The 22,343-nt window shown below is 33.4% G+C and overlaps 1 protein-coding gene across 1 annotated transcript; it reads left to right on the forward strand.

Annotated features, from left to right (window-relative positions):
- The first annotated feature begins 3,342 nt into the window (after positions 1-3,342).
- Positions 3,343-20,605, forward strand: LOC127084961 (uncharacterized). Its single transcript, XM_051025498.1, has 8 exons — positions 3,343-3,530; positions 3,622-4,095; positions 17,127-17,276; positions 17,954-18,037; positions 18,796-18,960; positions 19,078-19,251; positions 19,337-19,728; positions 19,824-20,605. The coding sequence occupies exons 1-8, from the start codon at positions 3,476-3,478 to the stop codon at positions 20,436-20,438; spliced, it is 2,109 nt and encodes a 702-aa protein (XP_050881455.1). The 5' UTR covers positions 3,343-3,475; the 3' UTR covers positions 20,439-20,605.
- The last annotated feature ends 1,738 nt before the right edge of the window (positions 20,606-22,343 follow it).

Raw genomic sequence — 22,343 nt, forward strand, 5'->3', positions numbered from 1 at the left:
AGTTTATTTTGTAGCAAGTAAGGACCAAGCAGCAGATATTTTCACAAAACCACTATCGAAGGAAATCTTCGACAGAGGCAAGAAGTTGATAGGAATGATGAATAGAAGAAACATTTAAGTTTACAGAGGAGTTTTGTTGAATAAACTTAAATGCTAGAGTTAGTGGGTTTTAATAATAAGTTAATGGAGAGTTTTGGAAGGTTAAGAGACAGTGGGAAAATTAAGAGTATTTACTATTTGTCATTATTAGTAGAATAGCTAAAGTTTATTTTGTAGCAAGTAAGGACCAAGCAGCAGATATTTTCACAAAACCACTATCGAAGGAAATCTTCGACAGAGGCAAGAAGTTGATAGGAATGATGAATAGAAGAAACATTTAAGTTTACAGAGGAGTTTTGTTGAATAAACTTAAATGCTAGAGTTAGTGGGTTTTAATAATAAGTTAATGGAGAGTTTTGGAAGGTTAAGAGACAGTGGGAAAATTAAGAGTATTTACTATTTGTCATTATTAGTAGAATAGCTAAAGTTTATTTTGTATGTATAAAGTCCTTTTTACATTCCAATAAAATACAGAAGTTCATAAAACTACTCGCTTCTTCTGTCAATAACTTCTTTTGAAACAAACAAAACAAAAAATTCTATTTATACCAACTATATACATACTCTATTTATAAACACAATCATCAAACATGTAATGTGTGTGCATAATACAATCTAACCAACCTCACTATGTTTATATCAGTATAGAGATGAACACTAATTATTCCAGTGATCCCACCATAATTTCGAGAGCTTCAAAGTCACTATATAATAAATTTAAAGTAATTGGTACAAGAGCAACCCATTTCACAATACTCCAATTATTTCAGAAAGCCATGTATCATATAAAAAACCGAAAACTGGTAGACTTTTAAAAGATTTGTACATGTGTTTGTTCACTTTGACAAACTCACAAATATCAAGTTCATCGAACATTGTGACACTATCAATCAACAAAAACCAAAATGCTCACTCTAAAATCTTAATATTTTTTGTTTTTTCACTTAAAAATTTATTAGCTAAATTTCAAACTTAAAGTGACTTTAACCTTACGGGAAAAAAAAAATTCACTTGCATTGCATTTAATAAGTAAGCTGAGTGTTCTCGAAAACCTACCTTTAAAAAAACCATTAGAAAATCATTTGATCATGATTTGAGAAAGAGACTTTAAATATATTTGAAAACAACAATCAATTTGCAAAGAAAAGTTTGCTTCCTGCATTCACTAAGCTGAGAGTTCTTGAAAACCTAATATTAAAAAATTCAAAACATATCACTATCTCATAAACACAAACCAGAACCCCATGGAAATGAATCGAAATGAAAATGAATTCTTCAAAGCAGAGGCATTACCTCTGATGAATCAGAAATCCTTAAACTCTATGGAAAGAGTTTGAAACAAAAATGGCTTCTTCAATTGATTCTCGGTTAGATTTGATTCACAAATTAGGGATTTTAGTTCAACTCGATTCACGGATTAGAGAAAAAGTGATTCACGATTTCGGAAAAAAGGAGAGATATTAGGGGGAGAGATTAGGTTTTGTGAAATAAAAGGAAGGGAAAGTGAAATAAAGGGGGGAAATGTAGAGGAAAATATAAAGTCATGATGGAAAAGGAAAGAGTGAAATGAGGGAAAATAAACAAAATATCTCAAAAAAATTGTTGCTTTGTAGTGGTTAATGATACTATGCAAGGTTTTGAGCTATCAAAGAGTCACAGGAGTATTTAACTTTACACCCCCAATTAAAACTGACATCCCTTGTTTTCATATTATCAAAATTGTCCCCGATTGAATTTAAATGAAATTTACATTTAAAATTTTTATTAGTCAAAAATGAAATTTCCGATAACGAGAAAATTTCCGACAGTGTAATGTAAATTTCCGTTATACTGGAAATTTCAAAATTTCACAAATAATTCTAAAAATTTGAAATTTATTAGTTAATACCAAAAATTTCAATCGAAGTGAAATTTCGGGTAGTGTTATTTGTTTGAAATTTTAAACGCTCAGAATTTTGCCGACAATTTCAGATGATTGTGATTGCACCGACAATTTTGTGTGATCCAGAATAAATACAAAGTTGTATAAATAGGGGGTGACATGTTGTCTGATAAAACCATCTCAAAAAATGTCTCTTCCTTAATTTTTGAATAAGATAGAAGTGTGCTTCAACGAAGCTTCACCTCTTGTAGAGTTACGACTTCCAGAAGACACCATATCTCTCGTTGGTATGACGTCGAAGTTGAATGAATGTTGTCCGATATACTGGATTGTCTAACCGTCAGAGGAAATCCAGTATAAACTTCGTCATCTGGGTTCACCAAGTCAATAGGGTTATCCATAATAACTGCAATCATCTGGAGACGCTACTGATCATCGGCATCAACTATATGAGGCAGCGGCGACACGTCATCAATATATACCCCAACATCAAAAGGCCCAACAATCATCTAGGGGCGCTCTATCAATAGCTTTTCCTGTAATAGTGTTGTCTTTGCCTCTATATTTTACTGTAAAAGAAGAAAAAATTAAAAAAAAATTTAATAACTATCGAAAATTTCAGAATATCTGACAAAAACAATGTTTTTATCCATATCGGAATATTCAAAATTTCCGGTAAGAAACAAAGTGTTTATAACTACTGAAAATTCTGAAATTTATGGGAAAAGAAATGAGATTTTGTACCGGAAATTTTGAAATTTCCGATAATATTATTAGAATTAATACCGCAAGTTTTGGAATTTTCTATACAAAATTTCAGAAATTTGGTTAAAAAACATGCTGCTTTTGAAATTTCCGGTAATTGTCTCAAAACTTCTGACGTTGGCCCATAATTTTCAAAAATTCGTGGGAGTTCTATAAAGTTTGGAAATAAGTGAAATGTATTTGCAAGGGCAATGTTGTGTTTTCATATACAATGGAGGGGTGTCAGATTTAATAGGTGGGATGACAGGAAAAAATCTTGAGTCACAGGTTCGATCCCTTCTTTAGCCCAACATTTCTATTATTTTTAAGTTGTGTAATTTTTTTACAACGTGTCTGTAGTGTATAAGATTTCTGTTTTGTGCTTCACACTGTAGGATTCTACATGTCGAGATATTAGAAGCCTTATATTAGGCTAAAGTAAAAAAGAAGGTAGCCTTTACTTTGAACCAACGTAAAATATAAAAGAAGGTTTTGCTTAAGCTTGAGTCTCACTCAGCAGTAAACATATTGCACTTTGCTTTTGCCATCATATCATATGTTTCTAAATAACACTCCTAATGTGAAACTCGTGTAGTATGATCAATGTTTTTCCTAAGTATCAGATTCATTTCTTTTCTTATATAAGACAGTTAAGCTTGCACTAGTTCTGCCTAGTACCTTACAGCAACACTACCTAACTCTCATCCATTCTTATTCTTATTTTCATTCTACATTTCAATCTTGAAGTTAATGGCACCTAATTTATTCCCTACTCGCGTAGCTCAATCTTTTAACGATCACGAAGGTAAGTCTAAAGTTTCCTTATAATTGACACTCAATATCTTGTCCACATTTTTATTATTAATTAACGCAAGTTCCAAAATGAAAATATGTAGCTTTGGACTTCAGAAGGCTAGTAATGGAAGACAAATGGGAAGAAGTAATTGAAATATACAACGCTGATAGTAAGTTTCACAAGATAGAAATAAAGGGAAGAGGAACAGCATTGCACGTCGCAGTAAGCAATGGATGCAAAAAAGAAGTGAAAAGTCTTGTAAGAGCAATAGAAAAGCTTGGAGATGAAACTAGTTTGGGAATGGTGAATGAAAAAGGTGCAACTCCTCTTCACCTTGCAGCATACAGAGGATTCACGGATCTGTGTGAATGTATTATTGGAGAATACGGTGAAAGGAAATATTTGATTCAAATTAAAAATGCTAATGGAGAAACGCCACTTTTTTGGGCTGTGCGTGCTCGTAAAAGATTAGTGTTTGTTTATCTACAACAGTTTTATCCATATGATATCAATGTTGCTATCAATAACAATGATACTAGCATCCTTCATGTTGCCATACAGAGTGAAATGTTTGGTTAGTTTCTTTTATCTCTTACTCTATTTATTTATTTATTCATTTCTTTTTTTTTCTTTTGGACTTTCTTTAAAATAGTTTTCTAAAGTAAGAAAAGGAAATAATTATATTCAAAGAAAAAGTGAAATTCTTCCATTGTTTTAATATAGAACGGGTGATATCTGATAAGGAAAGAAATATATAATGACCGAGTGTGGTAAGAATATATATGGTAAAATGTATTGAGATAGTTTTGACGGATGAGTTGCAAATCAACCCACAAGATGTCACTTATTTATTTGCGATAAGATAAGTAATTTAGTTAAGTTTTTTAAGCTTTAAAAGTATACTAAATGACATTAGTTATACAATGAAGTAAACCGAGGGGTTAAGCGGGGACGATGGCGGATGGTGGAACGCAGTCAAATCAAAGCGGGGGAAGGCGTGGGATAATGCAAGAAATTTGAAGTCAAGAGATGAGAGGGATGTGGCGGTTTCAACTTTCTTCTTCACATCTTTTCTTGAAAAAATGAGGGTTAGGGAGTTAATCGATGTATTCAAGAGCGATGGCGCAATGGATGAGGTAACCATTCCGATAAAGATGGATGTAAGTGGAAGAAGGTACATATTTGTTAGGTCCTTCTGGGTGACTGATGAAAGGATGTTGGTGACTGAGTTCGACAACATCTTTTTGGGAAATGTGAGATTCAGTTGAACCTCCCTACATTTGCGAGGTCCTCTTTAAGTTTAAGAGTCAGAAAGGAAATGAAAGCGCCTGGGTGAAGGGGGTCCCTTCTCAGATTTTTTTGCAGAGGAAGACAATAAGGATGGAGGCGAAGGAAGGTTTTAGACGGTCCAAATCCTTTGACCAGGTCCTTAGTTAGGGAAGGTCTCATGCAGAAGGAAATTGAGACTATCGAAGTATTAACTCTTCCGGAGAGCATCATCAAGAGGGGGTGACTCTATCGCTTCTCAATGATCTAGATGAAGACGTTATTGGATAGGTAAGTGGTTTAAGGATATTAGAAGATGGAAGCCTTTGGAGGTGGACAATGAGAGGATTACTTGGTTGCGTGCCAAAGAGATTCCTTGACATGCTTGAAATTCTAAATTCTTTCAGTTTATTTCTAAGTCGGTGAGAGCGTTTTTGTGTGCTGACGAAGGCATTAAACTTTGAGTAAAAATGGATGTCGTAAGGTTGTTCGTGAGAACTAGCTGCATCATGATGTTGAATAAGGATTTGAAAGTTCGTATTGATGGCACTATCTTTCATTTAAAGGTTATGGAAGATTTTTATGGTCCTCTTAGAGTTGATTTACCAAGATAACAAAAACAACCAATTGAATCATCGGATTACGACAGATGCTCTGATATCGTGAAGGTGATGAGTTTTTCGATGAAAAGGAAGGTGATACCTCGAGTTTTCTGCTTGAGGGTGATGGTGATGTTTCATGTCTTAGGTTTTCTAAGACATGGATTTAAAAACTGACGCATGAAGTGGATGAGTCAGGTCAAATAAATAGCATTGTAGCTTGTTTGAAGGTTAATGGTGGGAAAGAGAGTATATGGTTTGTGCAGAATAAAGAAGATTTGCATGTGGCTATTTAGAATGAATGTGATAAAGTAGAGTGTGTTGATGCAAATGGGATAGGGGAATTGGTTAATTCTTTTAAGTCAACGTTTTGTGATCATATGGAAGTTAGAGGGATGGATAAGCTATTATGTTAAGTAAGAAAGGATGTTGTTTCCAAGAAGGTTAAGTTAAAAGAAAGTTACTCATTTACTAGTCACTTCAAAGGTGATTAACGAATTATCCTTTGATGACCATTTGGGCAAGCTGGTGGGCCATAAGGGATCACATTTTGGGTGTGGTTTCAAAGAAGGGGGTGGTGATAGTAGAAACTTGTGAAGCCTAAATGTGTTTTGAGGGAACAATTACGAAGATGTGGGATGAGGGGTGTGGTAAGCAATCATACTTCTCTCCACTTAGACCTCCAGTCAGTTATGTAAATAATCATCATTTCTCTGTAGACTTTCAATTCATTTCTTCTTCTACTAATTTATCTAGATGTAGTGTGTTATGTTGCAAAGAATTTTTTGATGACGATGTGGTGCAAGGGAATAAGAGGTTCTTGGATGCTTAGAATGAGCGACTGGCGATTCAAATTTTGGAAAGGATGGAAACTTTGGGGGTTAATAGTCGTGATGAGATTGAAGCATATTTACATGCTATCAGAATAATTAAAGTTAGGGATGATTAGGGGAATGTTAAATCAATTGGTGGAAAATTAATTGTCTTTCTCTTAATATTAGAGGGATCGCTAGCCCCTTGAAGAAATAAGCGATTAGAAAATTGATTAAAAAGGACAAATGTGGTGTTTGTTTTATAAGGGAAACAAAACTGGATCAGTGTGATGATGATTTGGTGAGGGTGTTTTAGGGGGGTGGGGATGTTGCGTGGTCGGCTAACGCAGCGGTTGGTAGAGCTGGAGGATCATTAATTATGTGGAAAGCAGGTGTGTTCTTAAGTAATTTCAGTTTCCTTGGGGAATGTTTTATTGGTATCTCTTTTGTGTGGAAGGATATTATTGTTTACCTTGTGAATGTATACTCTTCGTGTCATCTTAACTCGAAATGCTTATTTTGGAAGGAGTTGTTGGAGTGTAAGGCGAAGTTTGTTATGGGAGAATTATGTAATGGTGGCGATTTCAACTCTGTCAAAAGGGTGAATGAGAGGAAAGGTAGAAGTTTGATTGTCAATAGGCGAAATAAGGGAATTTAGAGAGTTTATCGATAGGAGTGATCTCGTAGATCTTCCTTTTGTTGGGGGGAAATTTACTTGGTAGAAGACAAATGGTTCCGTTATGAGTCAGATGTATTTTTTTAGACATAATCTATATACACATTTTGTGACAGAGTCATAATATTTTTTTATAACAGAACATAACCTAATATACACAGAATACCAAATTACATTGTTTATAAAATTTATAACATAACCTAATATACACATACTCAAAATGGCACACCACAAGAATCAATATACATATTTGATAACAGATTCAAAATGAAAAATTCAAATAATATGTGTAACACAAAACATAGAGATTTTTGACAACAACCACGAGAAACTAGTGTTATTAAGGTTTATAAAATGATAGGAAGCAACTGCTCAAATGTGAACGGATGTCAAGTATATCTTCTTATGGGAATGATGTTAGGTCATAAAACACCTATAATTAAAAAAAAAACTAGGATAACCTTTCTACAACAACATTAAAGATTTAATCTCCACACAAAAAAAACATAAGCCTTTTAACTTAAACGTTTGACTAGCTAACAACAACAACATTAACCTAACGACTAACATAACCAATTTACATGCATATGAATAAATATAATACCTTAACCCATGAATCTTTAATACCCCTGAATTCAATATCCAACATATGTTTCATAACATAGTATATGCACGAATGTCAGTTGGTTGTTTCAGTGTCTACCAATAACTTTATATATATATATATATATATATATATATATATATATATATATATATATATATATATATATATATATATATATATATATATATATATATATATATCTACACAACAAAACATAAGGAATACATTAGCAAAAATAAAAGAATGTCAAAATACACAAGTAATACTTACTTTTAGAAAGAAGAACTTTGGTTTTTTATTCTTCCATTACGAGACATGAAATGATATCCCTCCACAACTCATTACAAGAAAAAGTGTTTTTAGCTAGTGGTTAATGAAAGAGAAAAGCGATCAAAAACATAGCGAAAATTAAAATTTTCTCCTTTAGTGATCCTTATGAATGGGCATGATCAGTGATAGAATCATTACCTCTTGTGACGATTGAAACCTTTGATGCAGATCTAAGGAGTGATCACGAACATTGAATGGTTACAACGCCTCTACTCAGTCCACGCGAACGGATTTCTTCAATCTTAGTGTTAGCTGCTACGAATGAAGGCTTTGAGAGAGAGAGAGAGAAACAAAATTTCAACTGAACAAATGCTTCTGCACAAGGGTTCTATTTATAGAACCACTTGTGTGGGCTGCAAGCTAAAAATTTCACTTAAGTGTAAGTGGCCCATATCTTATGATATGCCAAAATCACTTAAGCGCGTGGTACCTTACCATATTTTGTATTCTACTTAAGTACATCGTACTTTACGATGTTCTACAATTCACTTAAGTGCACCGTACCTTATGGTGTTCCTTATTTACTCTATCTCTCATCAATCTGTCCTTTTGTGTGTGATCCTGTAGGTTTTCGCGACATTAGCAATTATATTAAATCACGTATTTAACATAATAAACAGTTAGTGATATCTAGCAACACATCACTACTACCCAAGACACGAAAATGTCATGTGATCTGACAAATCCTTTTGTGATAATACTTATGTGTATAATTACCCTTTTGCCCCTATGTCTATATTGAACATAAGCCATGGACCATGTCATCCTTGTCCAGTTCAATATTGGCCCCCTAGACATTTATCCTGTTACGTAGGATGGGCAAATTCCATCTAGGTCACTCATGTCCCTCAGCATGCTTCGTGGAGTATCCATCAACTGTCTTTATGGTCATCTAGTTACAGACAATGTTTGATCAGCAATAAAGCATTTGACTTTACATCTAGGGTCCATAGTGGTTTCAGGTCGAAGGGTGGTATACACCACTATCACCATGAGAATAACTTATGACACTTTGCATAAAATTCTATATGGTATTCTCATAGCGGGTCAATCCAGTATAAATATTACTCCTAATATTCATACCTATGTTTAAGACTTGATAACTCTTTATCCATGATCCATGAGATGTGATCATCAGTCTATATACATAATAGTCTTAATGTTTTAATGTTATCCCACTTCACAATAAAGCTCAACTACAGATACTTTAAGAATAGTGTCCTTATGTTTAATGGGATCTCATAATCAAGACACGCTTGATACATTAAACAGACTATCTATTCTAGGGACTTTATTAAATAAACATAATAAAGAAAAAAGCCTTTTATTATTAATAAATAATTCGATACAAGTACCGAAAGTATTAGCCTCTAGGGCTTACACCAACAGTTAAACCCCCCACTAATATAAAAAATCCATCAGAAAACAAAAATTTACAAGGGGATATAACCCCTAGTTAAACAGGACATCAAAAATAATTTTGTTTGTGATGGGTGACCCGTAACATAGTGAAATTTTATAATTAAAAAATAATTCAATATTAGTACCAAAAGTATTGGCCTCTAGGGCATACACCAACAATCTTCCATTAGCACTAGAGCCAATCAGGCATACCCCTAATGCCCATAGATCTATTATGGCCATCATGCTTCTGCTGCGCAAGAGGTTTTGTCAGTGGGTCAGCAATATTGTCAAGTGTAGGTACTCTGCATATTTTCACATCTCCTCTATCTATTATCTCTCAAATAAGGTGATAACGCCTAAGTATGTGTTTGGATCGTTGGTTAGATCTAGGCTCTTTAGCTTGTGCGATAGCACCATTGTTATCACAATAGAGATCAACGGGATCCACAATTATAGGAATATGCCAAGTTCACTAATGAACTTTTTGATCCAAACAACTTCCTGTGTTGCACTTGAGGCAGCAATATACTCGGCCTCGGTTGTAGAATCAGCAATTGTATCTTACTTTGAACTTTTCCAGCTCACAGCGCCACCGTGTAAGCAAAACACATAACTAGATTACGATCTAAAGTCATCCTTATCTGTATGGAAGCTAGCATCGGTATGTCCAATTACAACAAGCTCTTACTGACCTCCATATATCAAGAATGATCCTTAGTCTTCTAAAATACTTAAGGATATTATTGACGGCTACCCAATGAGCATCACCGGGATCAGATTGGTACCTACTCGTTGCACTTAAAGCATATGATACATCTGGTCGAGTATATACCATGACATACATGATAGATCCTATTGTTGATGCATATGGAATCTTATTCATGCGATCCCTTTCTTCCTTAATTGAAGGGGATTGTGTTTTTGACAGACACATGCCATGTTGCATAGGTATGAATCCTTTCTTGGAATCATGCATATTAAAGCGTCTCATCACTTTGTGTATGTACGTACTCTAACTTAGGCCAAGCAGTTTTTGTGATCTATCTTTATAGATCATGATTCCTAATATATAGGCTGCTTCATCTAGGTCCTTCATAGAAAAGCATTTCCCCAACCAAGACTTTACTTGTTGTAGGGTAGGGACATCGTTTCCAATGAGTAATATGTCATCTACATATAATACCAGGAAGACGATCATGCTCCCACTAACCTTCTTGTAGACACAAAGCTCATCTTCATTCTTGATGAATCCATATTGTTTTACTATTTCACCAAAACAAAGATTCCAGCTTCTGGAAGCTTGCTTCAATCCATAGATCTATTTTTGTAACTTACATATCTTTTGGGCTTCTTCTGGTATGTCAAATCCTTCAGGTTGTGTCATGTACATATCCTCAAGAAGATTCCCATTAAGGAAAGAAGTTTTGACATCCATCTGCCATATTTCATAATCTTGATATGCAGCGATAGCAAGTAAAATCCGAATAGATTTAAGCATTGCAACTGGTGAAAAGGTTTCATGATAGTCAACCCCATGAATTTGTTTATATCCTTTTGCAACCAGTCTTGCCTTATAGGTATGTACCTTACCATCCATATCAATCTTCTTTTTGAAGACCCACTTGCATCCTATAGGGTTAACTCCTACAGGAGGCTCTACCAAGGTTCAAACATGGTTTGTTTACATGGAATCCATTTCAGATTTCATGGCTTCTAGCCACTTCTCAGACTCGGGACCAGTTATGGCCTCTTGGTAGGTCACAGGCTCATCTTAATCCATGAGTAATACATCACCTTGATCAATTATGAGATATCCATATCTCTTAGGTAGGTGACGTATCCTGCTTGACCTACACTGGTCTTGTTCTACTTGAGTAGGTTGCTCTTCCACAACTACTTGTGTTTCCTGCTATAATTCCTCCACAGGTGTATCAAGGCTTTAGAAGTAATACCCTCTTGTTTCTTTAGGATATCCCACAAATAAGCATTTGTCAGATTTAGGCTCAAGCTTAGTTGAAATTTGTCGTTTCACATAAACTTCACAACCCCATATCTTCATGTAAGACATATGTGGTTTCTTACCACTCCATATTTCATATGGTGTCTTCTCAGCCTTTTTGGATGGAACACGGTTAAGTGTGTAAGCTGTTATCAACAGTGTATGTCCCCAAAAGGATTTTGGAAGATCGACGTGACTCATCATGGATCGGACCATGTCTAACAAGGTTCGATTTCTTCTCTCAGATACACCGTTCCATTGGGGTGTTCCAGGAGGAGTAAGTTAGGATAGGATCCCATACTCTTTCAAATGGTCATCAAACTCTAGGCTTAAATACTCACCACCTCGATCTGATCGAAGAGTTTTAATATTCTTACCTAGTTGGTTTTGTACTTCATTCTTGAATTCCTTGAACTTTTCAAAGGACTCTGATTTATGTTTCATTAAATACACATAACCATATCTATTGAAATCATCAGTAAATATGATGAAGTACTAAAAACCTCCTCTGGCTGGTATGTTCAGTGGTCCATATACATCAGTATGTATGAGGGCCAAAAGATCATTAGCTCTTTCACCTTTTCCTGTGAATGGAGATTTTTTCATCTTTCCAATTAAACAAGATCTGCATGTCTCATATGATTCATAATCAAAAGAGTCCAAGAGTCCATATTTATGGAGTTTGGAAATACGTTTCTCATTTATGTGGCATAATCGACAATGTCAAAGGTAAGTTGTATTTAACACATTATGTTTCATCCTTTTAGTATTAATGTTATAAATAATCATTTCAAGATCAAGGACATATAGTTCATTGTTCATTTGTGCAGTAGCATAGAATATATCATTCAAATAAATGGAGCAACAATTGTTCTTTATTATAAATGAAAAACCAAACTTGTCCAAACAAGAAACGGAAATAATATTCCTGCTAATTGCATGTACATAATAATAGTTCTTTAACTGAATTATTAAACCACTAGGTAAAGTCAATACATAAATTCCTACGGCTAAAGCAGCAACCTTTGCTCCATTGCCAACTCGTAGGTCAACTTCACCTTTTGCCAAATCTCTACTCCTTTTTAGCCCTTGCACATTGGTAAAAATTTGAGAACCGCATCCAGTATCTAATACCCATGATGCAGAAGTAGATAAATTAATTTCAATAACAAAAATACCTGAATTTGAAGTCTCTACTCCATTCTTCTTATCTTCCAGGTACTTTGGGAAGTTTCTCTTCCAATGTCCGGTCTTACCGCAATGGAAGCAGGTGCCTTTCTTTGTTATGCCTCCACTAGGCTTCAAAGCAGGAGCAGTGGGTTTTTGGTTTGGCAACTTCCTTACCTTTCCCTTTATCACCCTGCTTGGTGGGTCTTTTATTCTGTCTCTTTCCATTTCCGATCATCAGAATGGACTTCCCTTTTGACTTTAAATTCAGCTCAGCAGTTCTCAACATGACTAGCAGTTCAGGAAGAGATTTGTCCATATCATTCATAATGAAATTAAGGACAAATTGACTGAATCTATCTGGAAAAAATTGCAAGATCAAATTAGTCCCAAGTTCCTTTCCGAGGGGAAAACCCAACCTCTCAAGGTTCTCCACATACCCAGTCATCTTGAGCACACGGGGACCTACAGGGGCTCCCTCAGCTAACTTGCCTTGAAAAAGGGCTTTTGAAACTTCAAACCTTTCATGCCTTGCCTTCTCTTGATAGAGCATCTTTAGGTGTTCGATCATATTGAACGCTGCCATGTTCTCATGTTGCTTTTGCAACTCTGAGTTCATGGTAGCTAGCATGAGGCAAGCAGTTTCATTGACATCAACAACATGCTTCTTATAAGAATCTCTTTCTTTCTTAGGTGCAGAACTACGAGGTTCCTCTTCAAGAACAGGTTTCTCCAAGACATACAACTTTCTATCATGTTTGAGGATAATCCTCGGATTTCGGCGTCAATCCAGAAAATTTGTCCCAAACAATTTTTCCTTATCAAGGATTGATCTTAAAATGTTGTTAGATGTGTTTGTTGTCATGGTAATCTACATGAAGATAATGAAAATATAAGTATCAATAACATATTTAATTAGGGCTTTAATTAAATATGCTCCCACTATTTTACTCAAAACAAATGACCCTCACCATTTGAATCGGAAAATCCCGTTGGAATATTTTCTAGTGGGTCGAGATCCACATTTCACTTTGTTTTAAGTTCACATAGGAAGATTACAAAAAACTAGGTTATTTAGGTAGGAGCTCCTTCCAATTATATCTAATACAACTCTCGAATATTTTAGTTGGGCGAATAACTCCTTATTCCAATCCATCACATGGATCATTTCCAACTCATGCTTCTAAACGTATATAATCTTATTATAATTTGTTTAGTTAAGTTTGACCCATTGTTTTAGCAATTGGATATTACAATTATCCCATCGCACCTTACTAATATAGAATATGCACCACGCATAGGCGAAACCTACATTATTCGATACTAGTCTTCATGAGTGCTAAAACTTGGAAAGCATAAACTTAATATTTAATTTGAGGGAATTTGCAATTATTCTGATCTCACCAGCTTATTTATCATATAAATTGTCTCTCAAATGCATCAACATACATTCACATGCATCAACATACATACAAAATGAAACAGTTATGGCCCCTAGCGCAATTGTTCTCCCAAGCCAATGAGAGAACCTAAGCTAACCAAATAACGATCTACGTTTCTCCAAGCAAGATCTTCAAGGTTGTCCTCCTTTGATATTGTATTCTTCTCTTTCTTCATAATATTATATTACATAAAAGAAACTTGTTTTACATACAAAGGAGTGAGATGAGAAAAGAAGTTACATTAAGAGATTAAAAGAGAGGCACGACACGCAGGTCGTATTTTAAAATCCCAAAACAAAATAAAGGAAAACTAAGGTCATAACCGATCACCACAAGATAATAATAAACAAATTATTATTATTATTAATTTAAATTTTGTTAATTAAATAAACCAAATTAAATTGCAGCGACTGATCACATTACGCAGAGTTAGTCGGGGTTCCGCTGACCGTTCAGCGGACAGGGGTCAAGGGGGCAACGCCCCGACACAAAATTTTAATGAACAATTCATTTGAAATCGACTTCGATTTTCGCATCAATACTTGATACTTTAAAGCACAACTCTTGCGTAGTCATAACCCTAATCACACAACTCTTTGACAGTACAACCCTTGTACCGTCATGAACCCTAATGCACCAATTTCATATCGTCAAACACACCTCGATTGTTAATTCAGTATGATTGATCAACACGTCATTGCTTCACCATACTTTCGTCGGATTCCAAAGCAAATGACCATTGATCGCTCAAAGGAAAACAACCATTAAGTGTTTGAATGAACGAAAGATAAACAGTATATCATATATACCATATTTTGCATCAGAATTACTAATATCATATATATAACTTGATCGATCTCAATTGTGTAACCTATGGACGATCGATGTGTCGTTGTTTCACCATACTAACGTCTGATTCCGAAGCATAGTCAACATTAATCGTCCAAATCGTACACACATGATGCCAAATTTAATTACCCGTTTATTCTTTGATTCATTCTATATTTTAATCGTATTAATACAGAAAATACATAAAATAACTAGTTATCAGATACATGGTTTCGTAAGTGGCTCTGATACCACTGAAGGAGAATAGCGATCCAAAACGCAGCGGAAATTAAAATTTTATCCTTTACTGATCCTTACGAATGGGCATGATCAATGATAGAATCGTTACCTCTTGTGGCGATTGAAACCTTTGATGTCGATATAAGGAGTGATCACGAACGTTGAATGGTGATAACGCCTCTACTCAGTCCACACGAATGAATTCCTTCAATCTCAGTGCTAGCTGCTACGAATGAAGGTTTTGAGTGAGTGAGAGAGAGAGAGAGTGAGAGAGAGAGAGAGAGAGAGAGAAACGAAATTTCAACTGAACAAATGCTTCTGCACAAGGGTTCTATTTATAGAACCACTTGTGTGGGATGCAAGCTAAAAATACCACTTAAGTGTATGTGGCCCATATCTTATGATATACCAAAATCAATTAAGCGCGTGGTACCATACCATATTTCGTATTCTACTTAAATGCATTGTACCTTATGATGTTCTACAATTCACTTAAGTGCACCGTACCTTACGGTGTTCCTTATTTACTCTATCTCTCATCAATCCATCCTTTTTGTGTGTGACCCTGTAGGTTTTCGTGGCATTGGAAATTATATTAAATCACGTATTTAACATAATAAACAGTGAGCGGTATCTAGCAACACATCACTGCTACCCAAGACACGAAAATGTCATATGATCTGACAAATCCTTTTGTGATAATACTTATGTATATAATTACCCTTTTGCCCCTATGTCTATATTGAACATAAGGCATAGACAGTGTCATCCTTGTCCAGTTCAATATTGGGCCCGTAGACATTTGTCCTGTTACGTAGGATGGACAAATTCCATCTAGGTCACTCATGTCCCTCAGCATGCTTCATGGAGTACCCATCAACTGTCTTTATGGTCATCCAGTTATGAACAACGTTTGATCAGCAATAAAGCACTCGACTTTACATCTAGGGTCCATAGTGGTTTCAGATCGAAGGGTAGTATACACTATTATCACCATGAGAATAACTTATGACACTTTGCATAACATTCTATATGGTGTTCTCATAGCGGGTCAATCCAGTATAAATATTACTCCTAATATTCATACCTATGTTTAAGACTTGATAACTCCTTATCCATGATCCATGAGATGTGATCATCAGTCTATATACATAATAGTCTTAATGCTTTAATGTTATCCCACTTCACCACAAAGTTCGACTACAGATACTTTAAGAATAGTGTTCTTATGTTTAATGGGATCTCATGATTAAGTTACACTTGATACATTAAACGGATTATCTAATCTAGGGACTTTATTAAACAAACATAATAAAGAAAAGAGTCTTTTATTATTAATAAATAATTTGATACAAGTACCAAAAGTATTGGCCTCTGGGGCTTACACCAACAGTTAACCCCCCCCCCCCCCCCCCCCCCACTAATATAAAAAATCCATCAGAAAACAAAGATTTGCAAGGGGATATAACCTCAGTTAAACAGGACATCAGAAATACTTTTGTTTGCGACGGGTGACCCGTAACATAGTGCAATTTTAAAATTAAAAAAAATTCTTCCATGTTTGCAAGGGGTAACCCCACGTTTTTTTTAATATAATTTTGTTTTTATATTTTGAGTGTTGCGAGGGATTTAACCCCAAACAACGTTGTTTTTTTAGTGAAGGGTTTTACCCCCGACAAAATCCCCTAACTATACAATGTTTTTCTTGTAGAGACTCTACATGTTGATAAAATTTAACCATGAATAAAAATTATTCAAAACTAAATCTAAATTTTGAGTATTACTTATAGTGAATGACCATATGGTAGTGTTTTTCATCGTGCATATATATATATATATATATATATATATATATATATATATATATATATATAATATATATATATATATATATATATATATATTATATATATATATATATATATATATATATATATATATATATATATATATATATATATATATATATATATATATATATATATATATATATATATATATATATATATATATATATATATATATATATATATATATACTGAATTATCAAATGAAATACTAAATTTTGATATTTTTTATTATATGTTCATTTAAACAATTGTCGTTATAATTTTGTCATTTTGAAACATTTACATTTTTAATTAAAACGATTAGCTAAATCACATTGATTGAACTTAAAGTAATAGTGAACATTGCATCTTGTCAACATAATAATATATGTATTTTGTGCAACAGATTTGGCAACTATAATAATGTATTGCTACGAAGGTCTTATCTATATGAAGGACAATGATGATATCATTCCTCTCGAAATTCTTGCTACTAGAACATCAGCCTTTAAGAGTGGAACTAGGCTATCATGGTGGAAACAAATTTTGTACTACTGTAAGTGACAGATACATATGGATGTTATTAAAACACAATATTTTAAAAATAAGAGACCAAATTGAAAATTTATTTAATTATGTATTAACCACTTTTATTTTACTATTTATTTTTATTTTTATGTTTGCGAATTCATTAACTAAATTATAAACTATATTAATCAATCTATATATTTCATTAACTAAATTTACCACATAAGATTTTGTTTTCTGATGTTAGGCTATAAAAACAATTATATAAAAACCATATTAATTAATTTATTATACTATATTGGCCAAACTATTCATTGAATTAAGCAAAGTTTTGCACACTAGAAATTTTATGTCAAAATAACATTTTTTAAAATAAAATTACGATAACTCCCTTAACTTTTTTTTTGTTGTACAACTTCAATTATTCATGTTCGGTCCACGTTTAAGATTTGGGTTCAAAAGTGTCCAAATTCTACCATTAGGATACCTTTGAAGAACGTTTATATTGATTGTTTTTCTAACAATATTCATGCATTGTTTGTTGTTCAAAAGAAAAGGTCATATAGGTGAAATAAAGTAAAGAAGCACCGGTTAAATCGGTCTCTCTTGAAAATTTATATGATATTTGCTTCCATTATTTTTACTCTTCTGTCAAATGTCATGAAAGAAACGTCTAACGTTCTTTATATAAATTTGGTGTCAAAGGTCTTTCTGTAAGCAACCAGGATGCAAAAACTACCATGGAGTTGTATCGAAAGAAGGCTATATCTATAAGAAGATTACAGAATGGTATGCTTATAATAATTTATATCTCTTATGATCCCTTTTCCATTATTATTTATTGTTTCAGTTAGTGAACTATTAAAAGATACTAATGTTTCATTAATAGTAGAGAGTGTAGTTAATAACACTATTTGATTTTTTTTAAATAATCTTTATTTTTAAATTAAATATTAAAATAATCATATTTATAAATTATTTATTAAATTAAATATTTAAAAAACAAATTATACGACAAGAGCGGGCGTCATTGTCTATGACACATGTATGTTTTTTTATACTAAGACGTCAACCCTAGTGGCGCATGCATACACATTATTAATAAATACAGGCTCCACTGTCAGTGGCACATGCTTTATTTTTTTAATTATTTAAAAAATACACTGCGCATGTAGTAAAGGGAGGAATGACGCATGCATGCAAAATAATATTGAACATGCGAATGGAGGAGTGACGCATGCATGCAATATTTATAAAAAATAATAAGTAGTAGCGTCAAGAGGAGTGGCGCATGCATACAATATTAGTCTTGTACATGCATGTGTCATAGGCAGTGGCGCTTTAGTGCAAATAAGCAATGCATGCACCATAGGTAGTGACGTCTGTTTTTGTGGTGTAATTATTTTTTTTAAATTGTTAGTTTGATAAATAATTTAAAAATATGATTATTTTAGTATTTAATTTGAAAATAGTGGTCAGAACATATCCGAGTTTTTTCTCTTCCATTTTTCTGAGAATTTTGATGAATGGAAATAACAATATTGCAGAAAATGATGATTTTGGTGAAGTATCAATACCTTTATACCATGCTGAGGAATTAGAAAAGGCATACAATGTACAACATACTGCTGCTCCACTACATTTTTTTAGTCGTGTTAAGATTTTATGTAACCGCATTCAAAAGTATGTATTCAGATGGCCAATCCTATCATGTATGTATATTGAACTCCTGTTACTCTAATTTTATATGATTTGATTTGTGTCTACATTTATAGTGCACAACTCATTCAATAAGTCACCATTACTCTCTTGCTCAATTAATTTTGCAGGCTTAAATTCAACAATGGCTATTAAAAAGAAGCACATATATGGTGGTCAGCTCTTGGATGAATTTATGAAAAATCCTTACGAGTCATACATTGGTGGTGGGTTTGAATCAATAAGTAACATTGACGATGAGTTTGAAAGTTTTTCAGAGTTTATTATTGCCGCACGGGAAGAAGGTAAATAATAGTAAGTACAAAAAATTAATGAAGATATATAATTAATATGTAAAGAATAAAGTAATCAGAAATTGTATATTTGCAGGTGAAACTTCAACGCAAGAGAAAAATGAAAACAAAAACTTTGAAGATTCAACAAATATTGATGGAAAGAACACAGCATATTTGATTGCAGCAAGTCATGGAATAGTTGAGATGATGACAATACTTGAATCACGGATAAGAAGTGTGATCCATGATATCAACTCTAACAAAGAAAATGCATTTCATTTGGCTGTAAAGAACAGGCAACCACATGTTATTCAATGGTTGATGAAGAGTTTACGTAAAGAAGTTTTTCACCAACTAAATCTAGAAGTTGATAAAAATGAGAATACCATATTACACTTGGCAGCATATACATCAATCCAAAGAGAAAATAATTGGAGGATATCCGGTGTTGCCATGCAACTTATATGGGACATCAAGTGGTACAAGGTACATTTATAAGGGTGTGCAACTTAGGTTACACCCTAAATTTATAGTTTTTTCTACGGATTTAAAGTATCATTAACATATATTTTCTTGTATAGTACATAAAAGGACTAGTACCAGAGCATTTCAATCATAGACTCAACGTAGAAGGAAAAACTCCAAGTCAAATCTTTAAGGAGCAACACAAAGAACTCCTTGAAAAGAGTATTAAATGGATGAATGAAACAGCACAGTCAAACTCGGTTGTAGCGACTCTCATTGCCGGTGCGTCCTTTGCTACATCAGCTAGTGCCCCTAGTGGAGATCAAAAAACAAGTGATCCAACATCAGAAGGACATCTAGCAGTTGAAGGATTCACTATATCTTCATTAATTGGACTCTACTTCTCTGTTGGTGCACTCATAATGTTCCTTTCTATACTCTCTTCTCGAAAAGAAATCGAAGACTTTCGTCAAAAATTGCCAATGAAGCTTCTTTTCGCCTTGAGTTCTCTCTTCGTGTCTATTGTTGCCATGTTTGTTTCTTTCTGTGCAGGACATTTCTCTGTGCTTAGTGATAAATATAACAAGAGAGTTATCGTGTTCTATTTATATATTTCCATTTCCTTGCCTATCATATTATATGCAGCTGTGCAGTTTTCGTTATTTGTTGATCTTGTTATGGTTATTTGGAAGAAGGTTCCACCACCAAGTGTTAAGGGTGTTCATCTCTAGAGGTGTTTGCTTTGTTGTGATTGCTATGAGAATTGAAACTAAGAAGCTTTGTTTGTACTTGAATAATGTCCTTTTTAATGTTTTGAGTACTGGTGTGAATGTAGTGTGATTTGAATCTTTTGTATAACTATAAGGTGTGATAAGGATGATCTGAATTTTCAATTGCTTATTCACATTCCATATCCCATATACTATACATATACTAGATGTTTGCTGTACAATTTAATATACTGATAATTCTTTTTGTGTTGAAATATTTCAAACTGTTTTGTAAGATAATTACAATCTATAAAATTATAATTGGTTTTCACATCAACAACACAAAGTAAAAATAAGCTTGGTGTTCATTGCAATCCAAGGGTTTGATAAATTTTATTAGTCAATTTTTGTTTCTTAAATCTCATTGGAAATCGAATATCAAAGTGTAAAATTATTCAAAAATTATTTTGAAAAAAAATACGTTAATTTCATTTCATACGGTTTAATACGCATATCTGATTCTTCCGATAACGATTTGGAATAGACGAGTGTTGATCTAGAACCACTTTCGTTTAACATAAAAATAAAACACATGTTGGCTAGAAAAAAAAAGGGATATGTCTACCATGTGTTGACTTGATCACAAAGATGTTGAAGAAGAAGATTGAAAGGAAGATGTAACAAAGATAGGAGAACCTACACTAGGAATGATGAGATATGAGATTATTAATGCATCCCTATGAATGTTTTTAATTCAATCTTATTAGAGGATGATTGATGCAATTACTTATTTTGAACGTAGTTATAAAGGGCTAAACTATCATGCTATTAGAACTAATTTATTGTCTGATATGAAAAAAAATGTTGAATCATTTGTAGATTATTGTCGTAGTCTTTGGGTTGATACTGGATTTACTATCACGGGTGATGGATGAAAAGATAAAAAAAATAAGAAGTTGATTAATTTTCCAGTATATTTCCCGAAGGAATAAGTTTTATTAGATAAATAGATGTTTCAAATGTTGTTAGATAAATATATGCTTCAAATGTTGTTAAGGATGCGACCACTCTTCGTAATCTGTTTGTTAAGTTGGTTAAATACGTTGGCCTAAAGAACATTGTGCATCTTGTCACAAATAATTCATCTAATTATAAAGCCACCAAAAGAATGATACATGATAAGGATACTAATGTCTGTTGGCCACCATGCGCTGCACACTGCCTAAATATGATTTTAAGCAATATAGGAAAAATGGAACAGTCTAGAAAAACGTGCATCATTGATTACACAGTTTGTATATAAGCACAAATTTTTGCTAGTTTGTTGAGGAAGAAGGAATGGTGGACATATATTAAACTTCACGATCCAACATGTTTTTCTACAACCTTCGTAACATTGAAGAGTATTTACCAACACCAACGTTATCTTCAAATTTTGGTAACTAGCATAACTTTTATTGAGTCTAGGTACTATAGAGAACCAAAATCTAGAGATTTAATTACTACTATCTTAGATTCTAGATATTAGAAAGATGTTGTTATTATTATCAAGATTGTTGCACCACTTATTCGATTGTTAAGGAATGTTCATGGAGATGATATGCCATTACTTTCTTATATGTATGATGTAATGCATAGAGAAAAGAAAGCTATTAAAAACACTTTCAATGCATAAAAAACCTTGTACAAATTTTATACAATGATTATTAAGCTATAGTAGGATCTTGTATTTATGTTTTAAAACTCACGGTTATTGTGATGCTTAATTTTGTAATTATGTTATGGATTAAATCATTTGTCATGGATATTTTCTTTTGTAATTATTACGGATTTTAGAAATTTTGATTTATTAAATTGTAAACCTAGACTTAATTGTGTATGACGCGTCTATGAAATGTAGTCTCGTCTTATGATTATATTTATTTA

This window comes from Lathyrus oleraceus, chromosome 5 (assembly GCF_024323335.1).
Source record: "Lathyrus oleraceus cultivar Zhongwan6 chromosome 5, CAAS_Psat_ZW6_1.0, whole genome shotgun sequence".
Lineage (NCBI taxonomy): Eukaryota > Viridiplantae > Streptophyta > Magnoliopsida > Fabales > Fabaceae > Lathyrus > Lathyrus oleraceus.

Excerpts from the sequence above, each read along its gene's own strand:
- LOC127084961 (XM_051025498.1), top strand. The coding sequence starts at position 3,476 with ATGGCACCTAATTTATTCCCTACTCGCGTAGCTCAATCTTTTAACGAT. Across the intron at positions 19,252-19,336 it reads TATTGCCGCACGGGAAGAAG|GTGAAACTTCAACGCAAGAG; the intron begins GTAAATAATAGT and ends GTATATTTGCAG. Across the intron at positions 19,729-19,823 it reads GGGACATCAAGTGGTACAAG|TACATAAAAGGACTAGTACC; the intron begins GTACATTTATAA and ends TTTCTTGTATAG.